General features: G+C 40.3%; 1 protein-coding gene across 22 annotated transcripts in view; it reads right to left on the bottom strand.

Moving 5' to 3' along the window:
* CLASP1 (cytoplasmic linker associated protein 1) overlaps nt 1–19810 on the bottom strand; it is a 309125-nt gene that overhangs the window by 131277 nt on the left and 158038 nt on the right. Inside the window, exon 1 of one of the 22 annotated variants that reach the window (XM_073019611.1) lies at nt 15412–15483. The exons of the other annotated variants lie outside the window; for them this stretch is intronic. Within the exon in view, the coding sequence (XP_072875712.1) occupies nt 15412–15427 (16 nt within the window). The 5' untranslated portion in view covers nt 15428–15483. Of the gene's footprint in view, nt 1–15411; nt 15484–19810 lie in introns of those variants that run through there. 22 annotated transcript variants of the gene reach the window in all.

Genomic DNA, 19810 nt, shown 5'->3' with positions numbered 1-19810 from the left:
CCATCTCTACTAAAAATACAAAAAACTAACCGGGCGCGGTGGCGGGCGCCTGTAGTCCCAGCTACTCGGGAGGCTGAGGCAGGAGAATGGCGTGAAACCGAGAGGCAGAGGTTGCAGTGAGTCAAGATAGCACCACTGCACTCCAGCCTGGGTGGCAAAGTGAGACTCTGTCTCAAAAAACAATAAAAAATAAAAAATAAGAAGGGAAGGAGGAAAGGGCATACCGAGCAGCCAATGCAGGGCTTTTTAAACTGAACTTTTGGAGTTATACCTGTCTTTTTACTTACCCTTTGGAAACAAATTTAACAAGCTTACTTAGCTGATTCCCTAAGCAGATTAGAAGCAACTAACTACAGGGATAGTGAGAAGGAGGACGTGCAAAGTAATGTTAACAAGTGAGCTGAATGCCTAATAGCCTAATAGAAACTACAAAAAACAAACACATGCACATAAAAAACCCCTAAACCCAAAATGCTTAGAATACGGTTGACAGTACAGGGGTCAAATCATATCTCTACAATAACAGCACAATGACCCCGCACACAACTTAAGATTCAATTTTTCAATGATCTGTGTGCTAGTGAAGAAAGTAATTCACATTTCCCATCTCGATTAGAAATTCGGGAAAACATAGGACAAAAGTATATTTATTTTCTCGATTAAGAGCTGGATATAACGCTTTGAACTGAAACACCTGCAAAGGCTTTTGGAGGATAAAAACCAACTGAGACAATTACTTGAAAACACAACTAACATACTGTTTAAAAATAAGTTTAGCCTATGTTTCCTAGCTTTTTGGACACCAGAAATTAAGATTAAATTTAAAAGGAGGCTGGATCATTAGAAAGGTACCCAGTTTCAGTTAACTAGGAAATTCTACTATGTAGAATGAGCCATTCTTCAACTGGACAAATAAGCTGTATCTGCAACTGGACCATGGTTACAGCAGAAGATGAAGAGTCTCACACCCAGGTTCTAACGTTTAGTATTTCTCAGCTAAATTAACCCATACTGAACTCTACTAGCCATTTGGATTCCCATTTTCTTTAGGCTTTTCTGCTAAGCAGACATCTGGTAGTATCTAACCTCTTTTTCTAGAGCTTTAACTAAGGCAGAAACGTGTGAAAATGAGTATTTTTAACTGCAGGCTTGTGCCATTACATCAATTTTAACATTTTCACATAATACAAGAGCATATGTTACACATAAAATCATCTTAAGGGGAAGTTCTCTTTAAGCCCAAAGAAATAATTAATTGTATCTTCAGCCACCACTGCAAAGACGGCCATGGGAGGGCCACTTCTTTCATCTGATAGTCTCAGGCAGAAATCTGAAATAAGCAGATGGGAACCTTCAGTTCCCAGCAAGCATTACCTCCTTTGATTCTTTAAAAATCATCTGAGCTCCATTCCACCTTTTATAGAATCAGGATAAACCACTTAAAAATGACTCATGAAATTTCTACAGAGTGATATTATAATTTTCACCCAACCCTGAATCACCCCAGGGTGCTATCAGTCTAAAGACAAACATGAATTCAAGTCTGAGGTCTGGAACTTGGAATTAGAAGCTTTGGGCCATACTGTTCGCTTGGAAAATTTAAACACTCATCTATGAGGACCAACAAAACGTCACAGAAACTAAGAAATATCTGCTCATTGCCTGTCTGCCAGGAAAGCCAGAACCTAAACTACAAAGCTTTTCCTTCTCTTCTCCTGAGGCAGGCTTTGACGGACAGAAGCCCAACTGGGAGAAAACGCCTCATTTTCTAAAGAAAAGACAACTATCTGCTTCACTGCAGCAGGGTCACTTTGAAGAAGCTGCTATCCTGACAGGCTTTCAGATTCACCCACTCCCTGCTAATTGAGATTCTTCTCCAAGGGAGTAAGAAATGTGGCAGCCTACTAACTAGACTATAATTAGCTCTCTCAAGAGGAAGCTGCACAGAGACAGGATAATGAGCCTGAAGGCTGGCTGCTTTTCATAAATATCCCAACATTTCTTTCTTCTTGAATTTGCAGAGCTCCAAGCCTTTTGCAAAGGCTGTTTCTACTATCTGCAATTCTTGTCCTGTCTGCCAGACACACCCCTATGCATTCTTGAAAAACAAGTCTACTGCTAGCCTGAGATCCTGCCCCGCTCTGACCATGCGTGTACCATTTACTCCATTGCCCCCTGAAATCAGCTGGCTGCAGATCTGTTTGGTCTCTCTGTCCCTGTGGTAGGGACCACTTCGTATTCTTCTTGGTATTTACAACATCTAGAACAGAGTCTGGGCCAACAACCAGTAGACAGTCAAAAAATTTTAATTCTGGTAGTCCACATGAAAAATGGCAAAATTTGTGAATGGATGAAAATCTTTTCTCATATATCTTTTTTAGAAGCTCTTATTACTTTTTTTTTTAACATGCATATGGCTTAATTAGATAATACATTCAAACAAGGTTATGAAAATAACTGAGGACAAATCAACAAAAACAATTAAAACCTCAAATACTTTTTAAGCTTCCAAATTTTCCTGCTAGAAAGAAATGTATATCCTTCTTTCCCGATAAAACATACACCTATTTTTAAGTCACAGTTCCACTATAAGCAATCATAAGCTCCCCAAATTAAACTAACAATTTGATATATATGCATTTCTAGACTTTAATGCATTCATAAACATGAATTCTATACACACATATAAAAACTGCTTTTTTGCACACCACCAATATTTTTCTAGATCAGTATTAATCTAGTCAATTTTAAAGACCACTTACTGTGACACTGTGTGCATTTACTATATTTAATCAATCATCTGTTTATTGATAGTTGAATTGTTTTCAATTTTTCACCCTCATAATACCACTGCAGTCAGTATGTTTAAAAGTAACAAGAAAAGTAACAACTAATAGAATCACAGCACTTAACTGTGTACCAGGTCCTAGGTTTGGTTGTGCATAGTCACATTAAATCCTCCTGACAACCCTGAGAGAAGGACTATTGTCACTTCGGTCTTAAAAATAAAAAAACTTAAGGCATCCAGACACAATATGCCCAAAGCTACACAGCTAACAAGGAGGTGGAAGAAGCCAGGATTCAAACCCAGGCCTGTTCAACTCAACATCCTATACTCTGAGTCATGACATTAAACGACCATCTGCCAAAAAAAAGCAATTCCCATAAGCTGATGCTTAGTAGGTGCTGGGCACTGTACTAAGTGTGTTCCGCACGTTGTGCTGTTTAATTCCTACTGCAGACGTTTGCTTACTTAAAATTATTTGTTTAAGATAATTTCTCAAGTACAGTATCTTCAGTATCTCTTATGAATGTAAACATTAAAAATCCTCAAAAAAATACTAGCAAACCAAATTCAGCAACATATCAAAAGAATTAACATTATGGCCAAGTGCGACTTATCCCAGGAATGTAATGTTTGTTCAATATACATCATAGTTGTCATATTAATATAATAAAAGGCGAAAAACAACATATTCTCTAAACACAGTAAAATGCTTTCATGCTAAAAACACTACAAGCAGGGATTAGAAGAGAACTCCTGCAACCTGATAAAGACCACCTCCAGGCCAGGCGTGGTGGCTCACACCTGTAATTCCAGCACTTTGGGAGGACGAGGCAGGCGGATTGCCTGAGGTCAGGAGTTCCAGATCAGCCTGACCAACATGGTGAAACCCCATCTCTACTAAAAATACAGAAATTAGCCCAGCGTGGCAGTGCACTCCTGAAATCCCAGCTACTCGGGAGTCTGAGGCAGGAGGATCGCTTGAACCCGCGAGGTGGAAGTTGCAGTGAGCTGAGATTGCGCTACTGCACTCTAGCCTGGGCAATGGAGCCAGACTCCATCTCAAAAAAGAAAGAAACAAACAAAAATACACACACATACCCCATCAACAACATGGTCAAAGACGGGATGCTTTCCCCCTAAGATCAAGAACGAGGGAAGATGTTTACTCTCACTACTTCTATTCAACATTGTGGTAGACGTTCTAGCCAGGGAAATCCAACCAGAAAAAGAAAAGAAAAAAAAAAAAAAAAAAAGCATGCAGACTGAATTGGAAGAACTAAAACTATCTCCATTTACAAATGACTTGATTTGGTATGTAGAAAACACTAAAGAATGCACGCAAAAAATCAGAACCAATAAACAAGTTCAGTGAGGTTGCAGCATATAAAACCAGTATTAAAAAATCCATTGTATATTCTATACATCGAATTAAGAAAACAATTAACAATAGCATCAATAAAAACACCTAACAACTTTAACAAAAGGGAACTACAAAACACTGTTAAGATCAACTAAAGACAAACCAATAAATAGAAAGATATTCCATATTCATATATTGGAGGAATTTTTGCTCATTATCCAAACTATATTCCTTGCCCAACTGTTCCCTCTTAATTTTAACCAAAGTTGGATAAATAGAAAAGTATAAAAGTGCAAAACACACTGTATGAATTGAATGGCTGGATAAAGACTTTTTCTTCCAAGTTTCTACCTCCCTTTCTCCATCAAAGTATGGGAAGTGAGGTACACGTATCACCCCCAATCCAGTCGATATGGACCAGCGTTAAACAGGGCCGGTTCTACCACTCTGTACAAAAAAAATCCTTCAATATCCATATTCTGAAACAAAAATTCCTCTCCCTGTTTACAAAATTAAAGAAGGCTTTTGTCAGAACACAGGGAATATAAAAATTTCCAACTAGGCTGGAAATGTTGGCATTTTTGACAACACAGAAGTGGAAATGGCATACTAGAAGCTCTGAGGGTGCTAGCAGAGTGCTACTTCTGCCCTTTGGCACCAGTAATCCATCCTCTACCACAGAAGTGAGCCTGGAATGCAATCAAGCTGCCAGTTAGGGATCACGTTTCATTCCTTCCGCCCAAAAGCTTGCTGCCAAAAAGCTGGGCTGGCATTTTAAGACGATCAACAATGACACCACTGGTACAGATAACGTGAGAAGAGAGAACTAGAGCACAGACAGGTGGCAACTCACAAATTCATTTCACCTTTACTAGTCCTTCACAAAGGGAGTTAAAAAGGGACAAAACCTGCTGGGAAAGACAGGCAAAGAAAACACCAACAGAAACCGGAGAGGGAAATGAACTGTGAGGAGGGCAGAAAGCAAACTTCCATAGACACCTGCTCCTTAAGGCACTATAGGAGCTCAAAGTTCACACTGGGTAAGAGCTGCTGAGTGCCTCCTGCAGGTGCAGATCAAGGCACAATTAACTCCTCTTTGGGTCTTGGGGAAAATGCCCTGGCTGCTGCTATATAACTTACAACCAGGCTCCGGAGAGATGCAGGCATACTCACAACAGAGGAGCCCAGGGATGGTTCTGGGCAGGGAGAAACCCACAGCTCGCACTGGGCAGTGAGCCTGCCCTGGGGCAGAGCTGTAATGTCACAGGCCTGCACTTTCAGCAAGACCAGCCTCATGTGAGGTATAAAAAGAAAATGAAAAGAGACAGGCTTCTGTTTCCCTGTCTGAGAAAAGGATGATCCTGTCTACCTATGAAATGCGCTGCCCACCCAGTATCAACCCCCTTCTTCTACCGACAGCCCAGGGCAGTTCTTGGGTAACCACCTCCCCCACTCTCAGAGCGACAACACCTTTGTTTGCCTCAGTGCATCCTGGCCACAGCATCAGGGCTCTCCCAATCCATCACAGTAATTAATTCTAGAACCTCCCTTCTTGTGGACTTAGAGCTATGCAGGTACAAGCCTAGAGCTGTTGGAGCCAACCAACGGCAGTGCCTGCCCAAGAGAGAGGCAAAGCAAAAGAAAGTAGAGTGAGACGCAGTGAGAGCCGAGGTCTAATGCCTGGCATGTGTCCAAAGGAGGGCAGCAAGACCCACCCACCCAGACTTAGTTCCACGAGCCAAGTCACTCCCCTTCTCCCTTATACCACTTGGAATGAGGCCTGTATTGCTGGCAACTCAAAGCATCTCTGTACTATATCAAAGGGATGTCATGCAGATTAGACAAAATGCATTAAAGACAGGAAAACCATAAGTACTGGACAAATGGCAGCTATTTTACACCCTCATTATTTGTGCTATGCTTTGCATGCAAAAAAAATCAGCTCTTCAAAAGTATTTCAACAGAAGTGAGGAATTAGGAACAGAATTTTCTTTAAAAATGTGCTTAAAAGGCCATACAACTAATTCAAGTTAGGCAGCCGAAAGAAATGTATGGACTTTATATAGAGAAATGGAGGAAGGCATGGTTAAAACCACCTTCTCTAGAACTGATTCCAAAGGGAAAGTACCCATTTCCCCCTTGTCAAGTGTCCTTAAGAGGTCTCAATGACAATTTTCTCAGGGTCACAAGAAAGAAATTTGTCATTTGTAAGCAAAAGGAAAAAGCTCAATTAGGAATATGCTTCCATCAAGTGGCATCAACGTTTTAAACTCTCTCCAAACCCTCCATGTCCTGGAACTTGAAAGTTCGAGTCCAGAGCACAGGGTCACCTTACAGGTGATTTGGTCTCCAAGTAATCATTTTGTTACTTCTGTAAGAAAACTGGACTCCCAGAGCACCCTAGCCTCTACTACTGGGAGGCTACTGGAGAGGATACCACCTCTGAACACCTCTAGCATTTCTCTAGTAAGCACACTTGTGTCCCAGGTACTTTGTTGGGAGCTGGGATGTAGAAAGGGAAGTCATGGTTCTCACTCTGGAGTGCACAGTCCAACGTGGGAACACAATCAACAGCACGTAGGATTCAGTGTGAGGTTTTCCTAACAGCACACACACAATATGACATATGAATCCAAAGTAGGGCCAGACAAATTTAGAAAGGATCCACTGTGCCTTCCAACCAACCCTCCGATGTGATCCGTACTACTTTGGTCCACTTAACATTGACTAAGAGTGTGAGAGGCTTTAAATGTGTGCACATCCTACTTAACTCAGGAACACCCTGGGCTACCAGGCTCGGTGAATATACAGTGAAAGAGAACAAATTCCAAAGACTCTTACTGAACAGATGTAGCAGAGGCAAGGAATTCCTGACAGGGGATAATGAAAAAAATGAGCCAGCTTCCCTCTGCACCTGGACAGGCCAGGTGCCCCCACTACTCTGTGTGCCCCTCCTGGACACTACGGAACAGAGAATTAAAGGCAAAGTTCCCAAGTCATGTCCAGGAGTTAGGGTTCCTGAAGTTGGAATCTCTTGGCCAAACTGGAGGCCCAGTTTAAGTTAACCCTGTTAATATTAAGCCTTCCTCAGAGAAAAGAACTGACAGCAACACGCCAAGAGTGATGTATTTAAGATCAGTCTTGAAGACTATCTCCAAAACATATGTCAGAAAGACTATAAACTTACCCTTAGAGCCAAAAAGCAAAGGAAGGGAGCACAAAGAGACTGGTACTTTAATATCCAGAGTACCAAAGAGCTCCCTGGGGGTGAATTAGGGAAGGTGGGAATAAACTATCCTTCCTGCTGGAATAGCTAGTCCCCGACACAAAACTCTCTGAGCACCTGAGCTGAGCCCACAGTATCATTTCCTGGAATGACGCTCACACTGACTGACACCCACAGGAACTCAATTCTTCATAGAAACATCCACCATTCCTCAACATCCACAAGAGCTCTTAGACTGAAAACCTGGCTTCATGTGTCGTTAAGGACCATCATTCCCAGACATAAGTGTATTAGTGCCTCAAACTCTGCCCGGGACCAGACAGACCCAGGGTAAGATGAAAACAGACAGAGCCTTCCCCAAGAGAGCTGCTTCTGCTTCTCCCACTTGCCAGGTTCGCGGAGCTGGGACTGTCCTCTAGTACCCTCCATCAGTCACCTAACTCAGAGTTCATCCAGTAAGAGAGGGAGGGGAGAGGGGCTGAAATAAGCGGTCATCAATAGGAATCTTCCTCTTTTAGATATCAAAGCTCTTCTGGGCAGAAGAATTGACCTCATCCATCTGGGCATCCTGCTTTAGCTACCCTCTTCCCCCTCCCCACCCCACACAGGGCCTGGTAAAAAGCTAGTTTGTGAATCACCTCACTATTGACTTTCGTACTCTCTGGTCATGAATTTCTAGCTGCTTTCAAGCTTGTCTCTGTGGAAACATGATGACTATAAACATCTACAATAGCTCAGTAAAGCTCAGGATAGCATGAAAAGAATTAGCCATTGTAGTGAAGGAAAAAATTAGTTCTTACTTTAGGAATCTGAAGGTTTCTCCTAGCATTTATCTGAGAGAGACAGAGAGAGAGAGAATGAATGAATATGTGTGTGTGTGTGTGTGTGTGTGTGTGTGTATATATATTTCTCCTAGCATTTATCTGAGACAGAGAGAATGAATATGTGTGTATGCGTGTGTATATATATATGTATGTGTGTGTGTGTGTGTGTATATATAAGAGAGCTTTGGTAGAAGAACTGACTTCCTCCATCTGGGCATCCTGCTTTAGCTGCCCCTCTTCCCCGTCCCCGCCCGGCACAGGGCCTGGTCTAAGAGCTCTTGTGGATGTTGAGGTATGGTGGATATTTCTATGGAGAATTGAGTTCCTGTGGGTGTTTCAGTGTGAGTGTCATTCCAGGAAATGATACTGTGGGCTCAGCTCAGGTGCTCAGAGAGTTCTGTGTCGGGGACTAGCTATTCCAGCAGGAAGGACAGTTTATTCTCACCTTCCCTAATTCACCCCCAGGGAGCTCTTTGGTACTCTGGATATTAAAGTACCAGTCTCTTTGTGCTCCCTTCCTTTGCTTTTTGGCTCTAAGGGTATATATACACACACACATACAAGAACTTGGGTTTATTTTGTCCAATCAATATTAATATGTCTGTTTTTTTGGGTGCAACGTTCATTCAAATCTGAATGATTCCAGTCCTACAATTTGAAAAGTTAAAGTCATATTTTAGTTGATGATTTTCAATGATTTTAATAAGACCTTTGGATAACTATAGCATACATACACTTAAAACAACAGCTATCTAGAGTTCTCATTGCTTATTTACATAATTATAAATTAAAGAGTTAACATAAACCAAAAATAACTTGTTTCAAAATTTCAAAGTAGTTAGCTTTCTAAAATTCTTTTAATCACATTTGGCTATTATTACAAACCTAAATGTAAAGGGCACTCAGCTTCCCTGCTATCATTTGTCTAGAGAATTGTCCAGACATTCTGATGCATGGATGGGTATACAGGCCACACAACTGCAGGCTAAAAACAGGAAGAAAGCAAAGCTTAGGAGGAATCAACATCATGAGAGGTTTCAACAAGTATATTTTAGGAGGAGGAAGTGCAGATAAGTGCAATTATTCTATGTAAGGTACAGGATATCCTTAAAGAGATTTTTGCAAATTATAGATATATTACTGAAAGTACTTATTTGATAACTGTCCCCACACTTTGATCATATGCTTATTTTCTAGCTCAAACAGGTCAAGTGAGTGTGTCACACATCACATCTCCATCATCTCGGCCCACCACTGAGGCCTGCTCACCACTACCTTCAGCTTCCATCTGTATTCCCCAACTCCCAAGCCAACCGCTCACATGATAATCACATTGCCCAATTTATGCCAAAGACAACCACTGTGTGAGAAATTTCACACCCAATTTATAAGCACCAACATCCCATGCTCCCTTTTGTCCTGCATGCCAAAAAGTCAGCCTTGCTGAGCACAAACACCACCATGCAGGGAACTTCTGAGCACGAACAGTGCGGGGCCAGGGTCTTGGGCCCCATCACAGGCCTTCCATCCAGCTCACAAATATGCTGTGACTATGGAGGCCAGGATTCTCTTCCAGCTGACTATGGACCTCTTGATAGCAGTGGGAGGAAACAAGGGAAGGACACAAGAGAACATGGTGGGGAAGAGGTGGGAGAAAAGGGGAAAAGAAAGGAACAAATGGAGAATGGAAGAGGAGAACAGATTCTCTTTCTTAAGCTCTGGGTTCAGGAGTAAAGCATTAATTTACTTCAAGAAATAACAGCCAAGATAATTTACAGGAGGAGGAGACGGCTTGTTGCCACCTGACTTGGATAACTATCTCCCTCTTTTGCTTATTCACTGAGGATGAGGATCCACTACATTTCAGGCACTTCACTAGTTCCTGGGAATACGGTATGAACAAAACATTCATGCTAACCGCCCAAAGGGACTTTCCACTCTAAAGGGGAACAACATTTGTAAAGACAAGTCTGTGATAAAAGCGAAGAAGGAAAAGAACAGTGTTCTGTAACAAAGTGGGGGGGAAAGGCCGAGGGTGGTGAGAGGCATTTTGGACACGGTGGTTCAGAGAAGGCCAAATCACACTACGCTGCAGGCCTTTTACCAAAGGCATAACCTCCTCTACGTGGGACAGGATTACTCAGGCATCTCTGTCATGGACACGGAATTTAAGAGTAGGAGGCAGAGAAAGGCAGAAGGAAGGTTCCAATTTGCCTTGAACAATGAAGCAAAAGAATGCCTTTGACTAAGCAGCAGGGCAAGGCTCATTGTTTTGACAGTGAGAGAGGTCCTACAAAAAGTGTACTCTTTCTCTTTGGAAAGGGTTTACTTACCCTGTGGGTCTAGCCTCACAGCCACCAGCACATGCACAAAGGTTATCAGAGGCTGGCCTAACTGCAGATAACTGAATATAGTAAGCGAAGCTCAAACACCATTTTCATTTCTGTACAAAGAAATCCAAGTATACTAAAGACTCCAAAAATTGTTTTAAGATAGAAAAGAGGGCCTTCCAATTGTGTGTGTGTGTTTTTTCCTTCAAATTTTATATTTTAAAGACCCATGAGCTCGGTATGGTGGCTCACATCTGTAATCTCAGCACTTTGGGAGGTCAAGGCAGGTAGATCACTTGAGGTTTGAGACCTGCCTGGCCAACATGGTAAAACCCCATCCCTGCTTAAAAAAAAAATACAAAAATTAGGGCATGGTGGCAGGCACCTGTAATCCCAGCTATTACAGGCATGGGCCACCACACCCAGTTCACATACCCTTTGTGTATGCCCAGGATGTTTGTAAATGTCCACCCTGTGCCTGGCACTCGGTTGGCTGCTGGTAATTCAGAGGTGAACACAGCAGTTCCCATCTTTATTCCGCAAAGCTGATCATAAGCCAGCATAAGGAGCCCTAGGAAAGCGAATTCCTAGAGGCCACAGAAGTCCAGGCAAGGCATTTCTGAGGAAGCCTCTGCACCAAGACCTGAAAACTAGGCAGGCGTGAGGAAAGTGAAGTGCATTCTAGGTGAAAATAATGTGTGCAAGCTTCCTGGGGCAAGAAAGGGACAAGGCAGGAATGGCAAAGGCACAAAGGCATTAATGAACGAGAATGGGTGACTATAATTACAAAAACAATGAAAACCACAAACTTCTTCCTTGTAATAGGTTAGAGAATAACAGGACAGTGAAATCATCATTTATCCCTTAAAAAGGAACGGAAAAGGTACAGCGCAGGCCTTAAGTGGACATATTCTAACTTACATTTTTACTATTTCATGGAAAAAGGGAAAGTTTTAAGCAACACGAAGGGATGTGAATAAAGTTGGCATACTGATGACTGAAAACTGAGACTTCCAAAGTCAACAACTACAATTTCAACACCTTAATCTGAGTGTCATATTACGTAAGAGTCACTATATATCCTTTCATTGATTAAATGTTCATTTCTCCTTTTGATCACAGTACTTATTTTACCTTCCAACTTGCCCTGAAAGTTATAAATGTCAGAACCCAAATCCCACAGATATCAGATCTACACCCTGCGCTCTTTTGGAAATGTCATTTTAATTAACACTGTACCAATCTTGACCCAATTCTTTTTGACAATCACTACATAGGCACAAAAGTAAATCAGGTGGAAAAACTTAGAGCCAAATTTGGAAAAGGTTTCCTACCAGAATGTTCTCTCACACTTTAAAGTAATTACACTAAGAGCTACTTGCCATTTGTGCAAATAATAATAATTCTTCAAATCATCCATCTCTGCTTTAACCATCTCATTCTCCAGAACCCTGTTTAGCTACAGAGGCAAATACCATACTGCTACATACGAAGATAAAGATAAGATGACAATTTAACATAAATATCCATGTTCCAGTAATACTTACTCCTCTAATAGCAATCTCAACTCTACTCCAAGATACAAACCCATTTGAATCAAACTCACGTACAAACAAAATTCTATGTGCAAGTATCCGGAACTATAATCACCTATAATCATCTTACCCTCAAAACCTGCCCTCCCTCCAGGCTCCCCACTTCAGTTGGTCCTACCACCATTTGTCCAGGCCAAAATATGGAATTGCTCTTAACTCTTCCCCTCCTATCTCCTATCAGGTCTTTCCCCACCCACTGCCCTAAATAAGCACTGGGTGTGGTCAGTGCTGCTTCGAACCACCTCTCACTTCCAGTTCCTCTCCAGTCCTACTGAGGCCGACCTAATTTGGGTCTTCCTCATCCCCCAGGTAATCTGTATTACCAAATAGTATCCTTACTGGTGTCCATGTCTTTAATCTTTGTATGTTTTGTTTTTTTAATGATATGTTTTAAAGACACGAAACAGTGAAAAAGATTTTCTTAAAGCACATAACCCAACATGCAGACCAACTGTTACCTTTAACTACTGTCCCTAGCGTATTCAGCATTCCTTAGTTTTTCCCTAACGTCCTTTATCTGCTCCAGGATCCCATTCAGGACACCATTTAGTCATCCTGCCTTGCTAGGCTCCTCTAGGTTGTGACGGTTTCTCAGACTTTGTTTTCAATGACCTTGACATGGTTAGGGAGTTTATAGAATATCCTTCATTTTGGGTTGGTCTGAGGCTTCTGCCATGTTTCCACAGAGCTTATGGGGCTTTGGGAGGAAGACCACAGACATAAAATGCCATTCTCATCACATCCTATCAAGGACACCCACTACACTGACAGATTAGCAAGTTATGCTCCCCTCCTTCAGAGTGGGATATTTGCATAAATGATTTGGAATAATTCTGCACAAGAGGTTCGTCTCTTCAACTCCATTTACACACTTTTCAGTCATTTACATCAGTATGGATCATTAACATTTATTTTATACTTTGGGTTAAAACCCAACACTACTTTACTATGTTGCTTCAAGTGTTCTAGCTTTGGCTATTGGAAGCACTTTTCAGTTGACTCCTGTGTCTCTCAGCGATACCCATACTGTTGTTTTGTTTTGCTTTTTCTTTGATTTTTTTTCAACCACTTCCCTACTTTCTGGCCCTGCGAGATACACTGGCTCACCTTGCTCCAGGCCTAAACTCAGCCATTTCCCCAAGGAGCCCTGATGGTATTAGTGACCAAGATCTGCTTACTGAATGGCGGTTTCTTTTTACAAGATCTTAGGATACATTTGATTCCGCATCTTGTTTTCTTAGTTTTCCCTATCTACACAAAAAGATTGATTGTATTATTTTAAACCTCAGTTCAACCTTCATACCTCCTGTTAGGAGATCATCTGGAGTGGCACAGGATAAGATTGATGTGCCAGGCCCAAGGCCCCCACTGGCTCCTTAGCATAGGGACTATCATCCCCAATTTGCACATGAGAAAATGAAGGTGGACAGCCATGCTGCCAGTCCCAGGTCACATACTGCCCGTGCAGTGATGGCACTCATACCCTGTCTGAGGGATTCCAGAGCACTTGGCCTGACAAGATGGCTTTCTGGAAGAAAGACTTAGGTCTAAGATGGCAAAAACTAGGGCTCTTCCCTGTCCTGCAACTAACCCAATTCTAGAAAACCCAAAACCTTTGGTATCTGTGTTGAAAAGTCGCCCTTTCTACTCCTCATGGGGCTGCTGTGACATTCATAAAACACAAAATGCAGGAAAGAGTTCTGAAAACACTGAAGTACCCTACACACCTTGGAAGACCCACTGCTGTTATATTTTGCAGATTTTTAATGGTCATGAATTAATATATGATTCAAATGTGCCACTTCCATAAGAAACAGTATTTTAATCCTTGTTTCCTATCACGATTGCAGTTACTAAGGGTAAAAGTTACCAAAGCATCTAAGCCTGAATTCCAGGTGACAGTTACTAAGGAGGCAGGCAATTTGAAAAAATATATTAAGTGAAAGAACAGTCTTTATTTTAAACTCAGATTCAGGAGGCTATCTCCATGGCTTTTAACATGAAAAAGTTGACTCCCATATTATGTTGACCTGTTGCTAAATACAAATGAAAATATCACAACTTAAGACAAATGCCACTTATAAGTGACACACTTTCAAATCCTCAAAGGAAAGGCTCTGGGAGAGGTTACTTCAGAACATGAATTATTTAACTCTCCTGCCCAGGTATTGATTTCCTGCAGCAGTTTAACCTGAAAATAGCATACGATACTTAGGTATGAAATAAAAATATTATCACTGTATACCTTAAATCCTCAATTAAAAAATACAAATATACTTTAAATTCTCGATTTAAAAATATGAGCAGAAATGTAGCATCTTCCAGTACTCTCAGCCCAACTTAACCAAATTTAAGAAAATAGCTGTAGAAACCTTTAATAATCTACTACAAAATAAACTCTGAGCAAAAGTCCTGGATGTGTGCCCAATTCCCCACAGCAGCAGACAAATAAACACTTGTTACTGTATGCAATTTTACTCTGTGCAATACCTGTTTCAGTAGAAGAGTCTGGAAATACCCTTTGGAGACAACAAATTAAGAGCCTGCCAGCAAAACTATCCCCTAGGAAAGCAAGACAGTGATACAGGTTGTTCCCATCACATCAACTGCACCCTACACCTTTGAATGCAAACCCTGTTTACACAGAATCTTTTAAAATCACTTCGATATTGGCCAAACCTGGGAAAAAGCTATGTGGAAAGACTGACAGCTAATCAATAAGATTTTTTGTGAACAATACTTCTTTTGTAGTTTTCCTGTACATTTCTGCATTTTAAAAATGCAAATCTTTTAAAGGGGAAAAAAATAAACAATGACTTAAGACAGAAGCAGCATCCTTGCACTGCTATCATTTATGCTTTTCCTCTATACGCTACCGGGAAAACTTAGAAATTTCTAGTCAGTAGATTCTTTTCAAGACCGCTTAGCTTTATTAACAAATACCCTGCAATTGCAAATAGATTTATGTTCATAACCCTCATACTGTGAACATAGGAAAGCAGAGAAAAATTAAAAGCCCATGAAATAAACAGAAGATAAAAACACAGCTAGCCTCAGCCTACTGTGCCTACTTCCCCTGTCCTAGTCTTAGAAGGTTAATATTGATGTTTATTTCCCTGTAGGCTTCACAATTTTTCCCTGCTTAAATACCAACAAAATTCGTAACAATTTTCCCCATGTTTCATCCACGATTTTTAGTTATCAAAGGAATTATAAAAATATTCAAGCATTTCCTAGCCAAGCAGCAATAATTATAAACACTTTTCAGAATATATTAGAGTAGCCTACCTTTACCAGTAGTCATGATTGTCAGTAATCCTGGTACCAAATAAAAACACTGCTCTGAAAGCTATACCTACTCACAGCAACTTAAGCATCAGCAAACTCTCCACCCACACTTGTTCAGTGTGATCCGGCGGCACCAATGACAACTGCCACCCTATTCCAAAATAAAAGCCTAGACTAACAGTGATTTTTTAAAAAGGGTTGGGGGGTGGGGGCTGGGGGGGAGGTGTGAGCCTTCTCCATCCAACTCTACTCATGTAAGAGAGTCTTCTTTAAAAGTGGCATTAAAAATTTTTTCATCAGTTCTTCCCCCTCAAGAAACAGAAGAATATTCCTAACACAAATCTGAAAGAGAAAAGTATCAAAAAGCAATCTTATTTCCACATAGAAAATAAAATAAGCTGTCCGCTGCAGCTTACGTGACTTATGCTGCCATCAGAAGCAGTCTCTTCCAGGCTATTTTAGGTGGGCTTCTTAGCACAGCTCAACACATATGCCAGCCTTGTAACAAACACATTATCCTTGTATTCGTGACTATGGAAACACTTTCCTAAGATACTGAACCACTATCCCAAACCTTGTAATATGCATAGTCTAATAAACAAGCACAGGGAGAGAGTGTGAACCTAGTATTGGCACCTGATCCACTTATTCACTATCATTGCTTTTAAAGGATAAGCATGGATAATAACGGCTTGGCTTCTTAATAAAGAAAAGACAACTGATTTGCCTTTAAATGAATGCTTTGTCCTAGCTACACTAGGCAATAATTCCGATCTTATCTAACACAATCTGTCAATGGTCTGTTTTCAGACTTGCACAGGTATTTCTCATTTCCAACAAAGTAGAACTGATACCTGTAATATTTTTCAAGTTATAGTTTTTTTAAGTGTAAAACCATAAGGCACAAGGCATTTGGTAACAAAATGATACCCGGTACATTCACGTATAAGAGTCAACAATGTTATGATTACTTGTTACCTACTTTATAGTTTTATTAGCAAATAAATATTGGGTCTTTTACTTTAGCTACAAATTTATTATAGAATTATCATGGATTTAACCAAAATGATAGTTTGTATCTTTCCTCATAAACATGTTAGTTTTGCTCAAGAAACTCAAAAGCTTGTGTATTTTTTAACCAAATTAATGTTCATGGGCCTCGCTTCAATCAAATCCAATTAAAGATCATTAAGTGGTTGCAGATAAAGGACACTGAGTAGTCCATAATTACTGGCTCTTTCATTCTGAAAATCCAATTCTCCCATGAGCATAAGCACATCTGCATGATTTAAAAACTTACAAATAATTTGCTTTTTGAAACTCATGGAAAGAAAAACTGTAATTTTTGCTTCAAGGGGCTTGCTAATTACACAGAGATGAAAAAAAGAAGAAACATCTATATAGCAACATATTTTTAACTCTCATATTCTCACCATTCAAAGTCGAAAGGCCTTCGGGTAACCTAGCAACAAGGAGGAATCACACAAAGATGAAGTATTCTATTACAGACAGGAAACCCATTTCAAATTGCTACTCGGCTGCTTTTTCCTTGCTGTTTTAGTCACAATTTGATTACGTTTTTAAAAATTAAGTCCATGGGTTTCATATAAATATTAAGCATCAGAGAACAACATAATTTTGAACATGTCAAGATATACAAACCCTGGATAAAACCCTATTATTTCTTAGGAGTACCACCATTAAATATGGTTCTTCCAACTTAGCTAAAATCCAGAACGGTTATTTCTTACTCAAAAGGACACTGTTGTTCACAAGCAACAAAAGAAAAAAAACAAATTGGACTTCATCAAAATTTAAAACTTTCATACAACAAAAGATACTTAAAAGTGAAAAGAGGCCAGGCGTGGTGGCTCACGCCTGTGATCCCAGCACTTTGGGAGGCTGAGGCAGGAGGATCACAAGGTCAGGAGATCGAGACCACCCTGGCTAACATGGTGAAACCCCGTCTCTACAAAAATACAAAAAAAAAAAAAAAAAATTAGCCAGGCGTGGTGGCAGGCGCCTGTAGTCCCAGCTACTCGGGAGGCTGAGGCAGGAGAAAGGCGTGAACCCAGAAGATGGAGCTTGCAGTGAGCTGAGATGCGCCACTGCACTCCAGCCTGGGCAACAGACCAAGACTCCGTCCCAAAAAAAAATCTGAAAAGATTGGCTCACACCTGTAATTCCAGCACTTTGGGAGGCCGAGGCGGGCAGATCACGAGGTCAGGAGATCGACACGATCCTGGATAATACGGTGAAACCCCGTCTCTACTAAAAATACAAAAAATTAGCCAGGCATGGTGGCGGGCACCTGTACTCCCAGCTACTTGGGAGGCTGAGGCAGGAGAATGGTGAGAACCCGGGAGGCGGAGCTTGCAGTGAGCCGAGATCACACCAGTGCATTCCAGCCTGGGCAACAGAGTGAGACTCCCTTTCCAAAAAAAAAAAAAGTGAAAAGATAAGCCACAGAATGAAAAAAAAAATTATTTTACAAATCGTATCTGCAAATCATATATAGTTCAACAACAAAAAGACAAACAATTCGATTTTTAAGTGGGCAAAGGACTTGAATAGATGTTTTTCCAAGGAAGATCTACAAATGGCCAGGAAGCACAGGAAATATGTTCAAATATATTAGTCATTAGGGAAATGCAAATTAAAACCACAATGAGATACCACTTCATATTTACTAGGGTGACTATAATAAAAAAAAATTAAAACAACATCAACAACAAAAAAACAACAAGCATTGCCAGAAAGTGGAGAATTGGGTTATGGCTAGAGAGAATATAAAATTGTGCAGCCACTGTGGAAAACAGTTTAGTGGTTCCTCAGTAAGTTAAACATAGAATGACCATATAATACAGCAATTCGACTCCTGGATATACACTCAAAAGAACTGAAAACAGGTGTTTAAAAGCTTGTATACAAATGTTCAAAGCAGCACTATTCACAATAGACAAAGGTAGAAACAATCCAAATGTCCATCAATAGATGCACAGTTGCAGCTATCTGTGAATATACTAAAAATTACTGAATTATACACTTGAAATGAATGCTGTCACGGTATGCAAATTATATTTCAACAAAGCAATTTTAAAAGAGCATTACTATCCATACTACTCAAAGCAATCTATAGATCCAACATAATCCCTATCAAATGCCAATGACATTCTTTACAGAAATAAAAAAAGTAATCCCAAAATTTACATGGAACCACAAAGGACTCAGAATAGCCAAGGCCATCCTTCCTAAGCAAAAAGAACAAAACTGGAAGAATCACATTATCTGACTTCAAATTATACTATTACCATTGCTGTTTTTGTGGCAGCATGGTACTGGAATAAAAACAGGCACACAGATCAATGGAACAGAATAGAGATCCCAGAAATAAAATCCACACATCTACAGTGAACTCATTTTTGCGACAGTGCCAAGAACATACACTGGGGAAAGGACAGTCTCTTCAATAAATGGTGTTGGAAAAACTGAATATCCATATGCAGAAGAATAAAACTAGACCCCCATTTCTCACGACAAAAATCAAATAGAAATGAATTAAAGACTTAAACCTAAGACCTCAAACTATAAAACTACAAAAAGAAAACATAGGGGAAACTCTCTAGGACACTGGTCTGGGCAAAGATTTTGTCAGTAACACCCCACAAGTATGGGCAACCAAAGCAAACAATCAACAAAGTGTAAGACAACCCACAGAATGCAAGAATTTATTCACAAACTACCCACCTGACAAGGGATTAATAACCAGAATATATGAGGAGCTCCAACAACTCAATAGAAAAAAACCCAAATAATCCAGTTTAAAAATAAGCAAAAGATCTGAACAGACATTTTTCGAAAGGAGACACACAAATGGCAAACAGGCATATTAAAAAAGTGCTCAACATCACTGATCATCAGAGAAATGCAAATCAGAACTACAATGAGGTATCATCTCACCCCAGTTAAAATGGCTTTAATCCAAAGACAGGTAATAACAAATTTTGGTAAGGATGTGGAGAAAAGGGAACTCTTGTACACTGTTGGTAGAAATGTTAAATTAGTACAGCCACTACAGAAAACAGTATAGAGGGTCCTCAAAAAACTAAAACTAAAACTACAATATGATCCAGCAATCCCACTGCTAGGTATATACCCAAAAGAAAGGAATCAGTATATTGACAAGATATCTGCACTCCCGTGTTTATTGCAGCACTGTTCACAATAGCCAAGATTTTAAAGCAACCTAAGTGTCCATCAACAGGAGAAGGAATAAAGAAAATGCGATGCCTACACACAATGCAGTATTATTCAGCCATAAAAAGAATGAGATCCTGTCATTTGCAACAACATGGATGGAAGTGGAGGAAATTATGTTAAGAGAAGCTAGGCATAGAAA

The sequence above is a fragment of the Chlorocebus sabaeus genome, chromosome 10 (assembly GCF_047675955.1).
Source record: "Chlorocebus sabaeus isolate Y175 chromosome 10, mChlSab1.0.hap1, whole genome shotgun sequence".
Lineage (NCBI taxonomy): Eukaryota > Metazoa > Chordata > Mammalia > Primates > Cercopithecidae > Chlorocebus > Chlorocebus sabaeus.
This window is presented reverse-complemented; position numbering and strand designations above follow the sequence as displayed.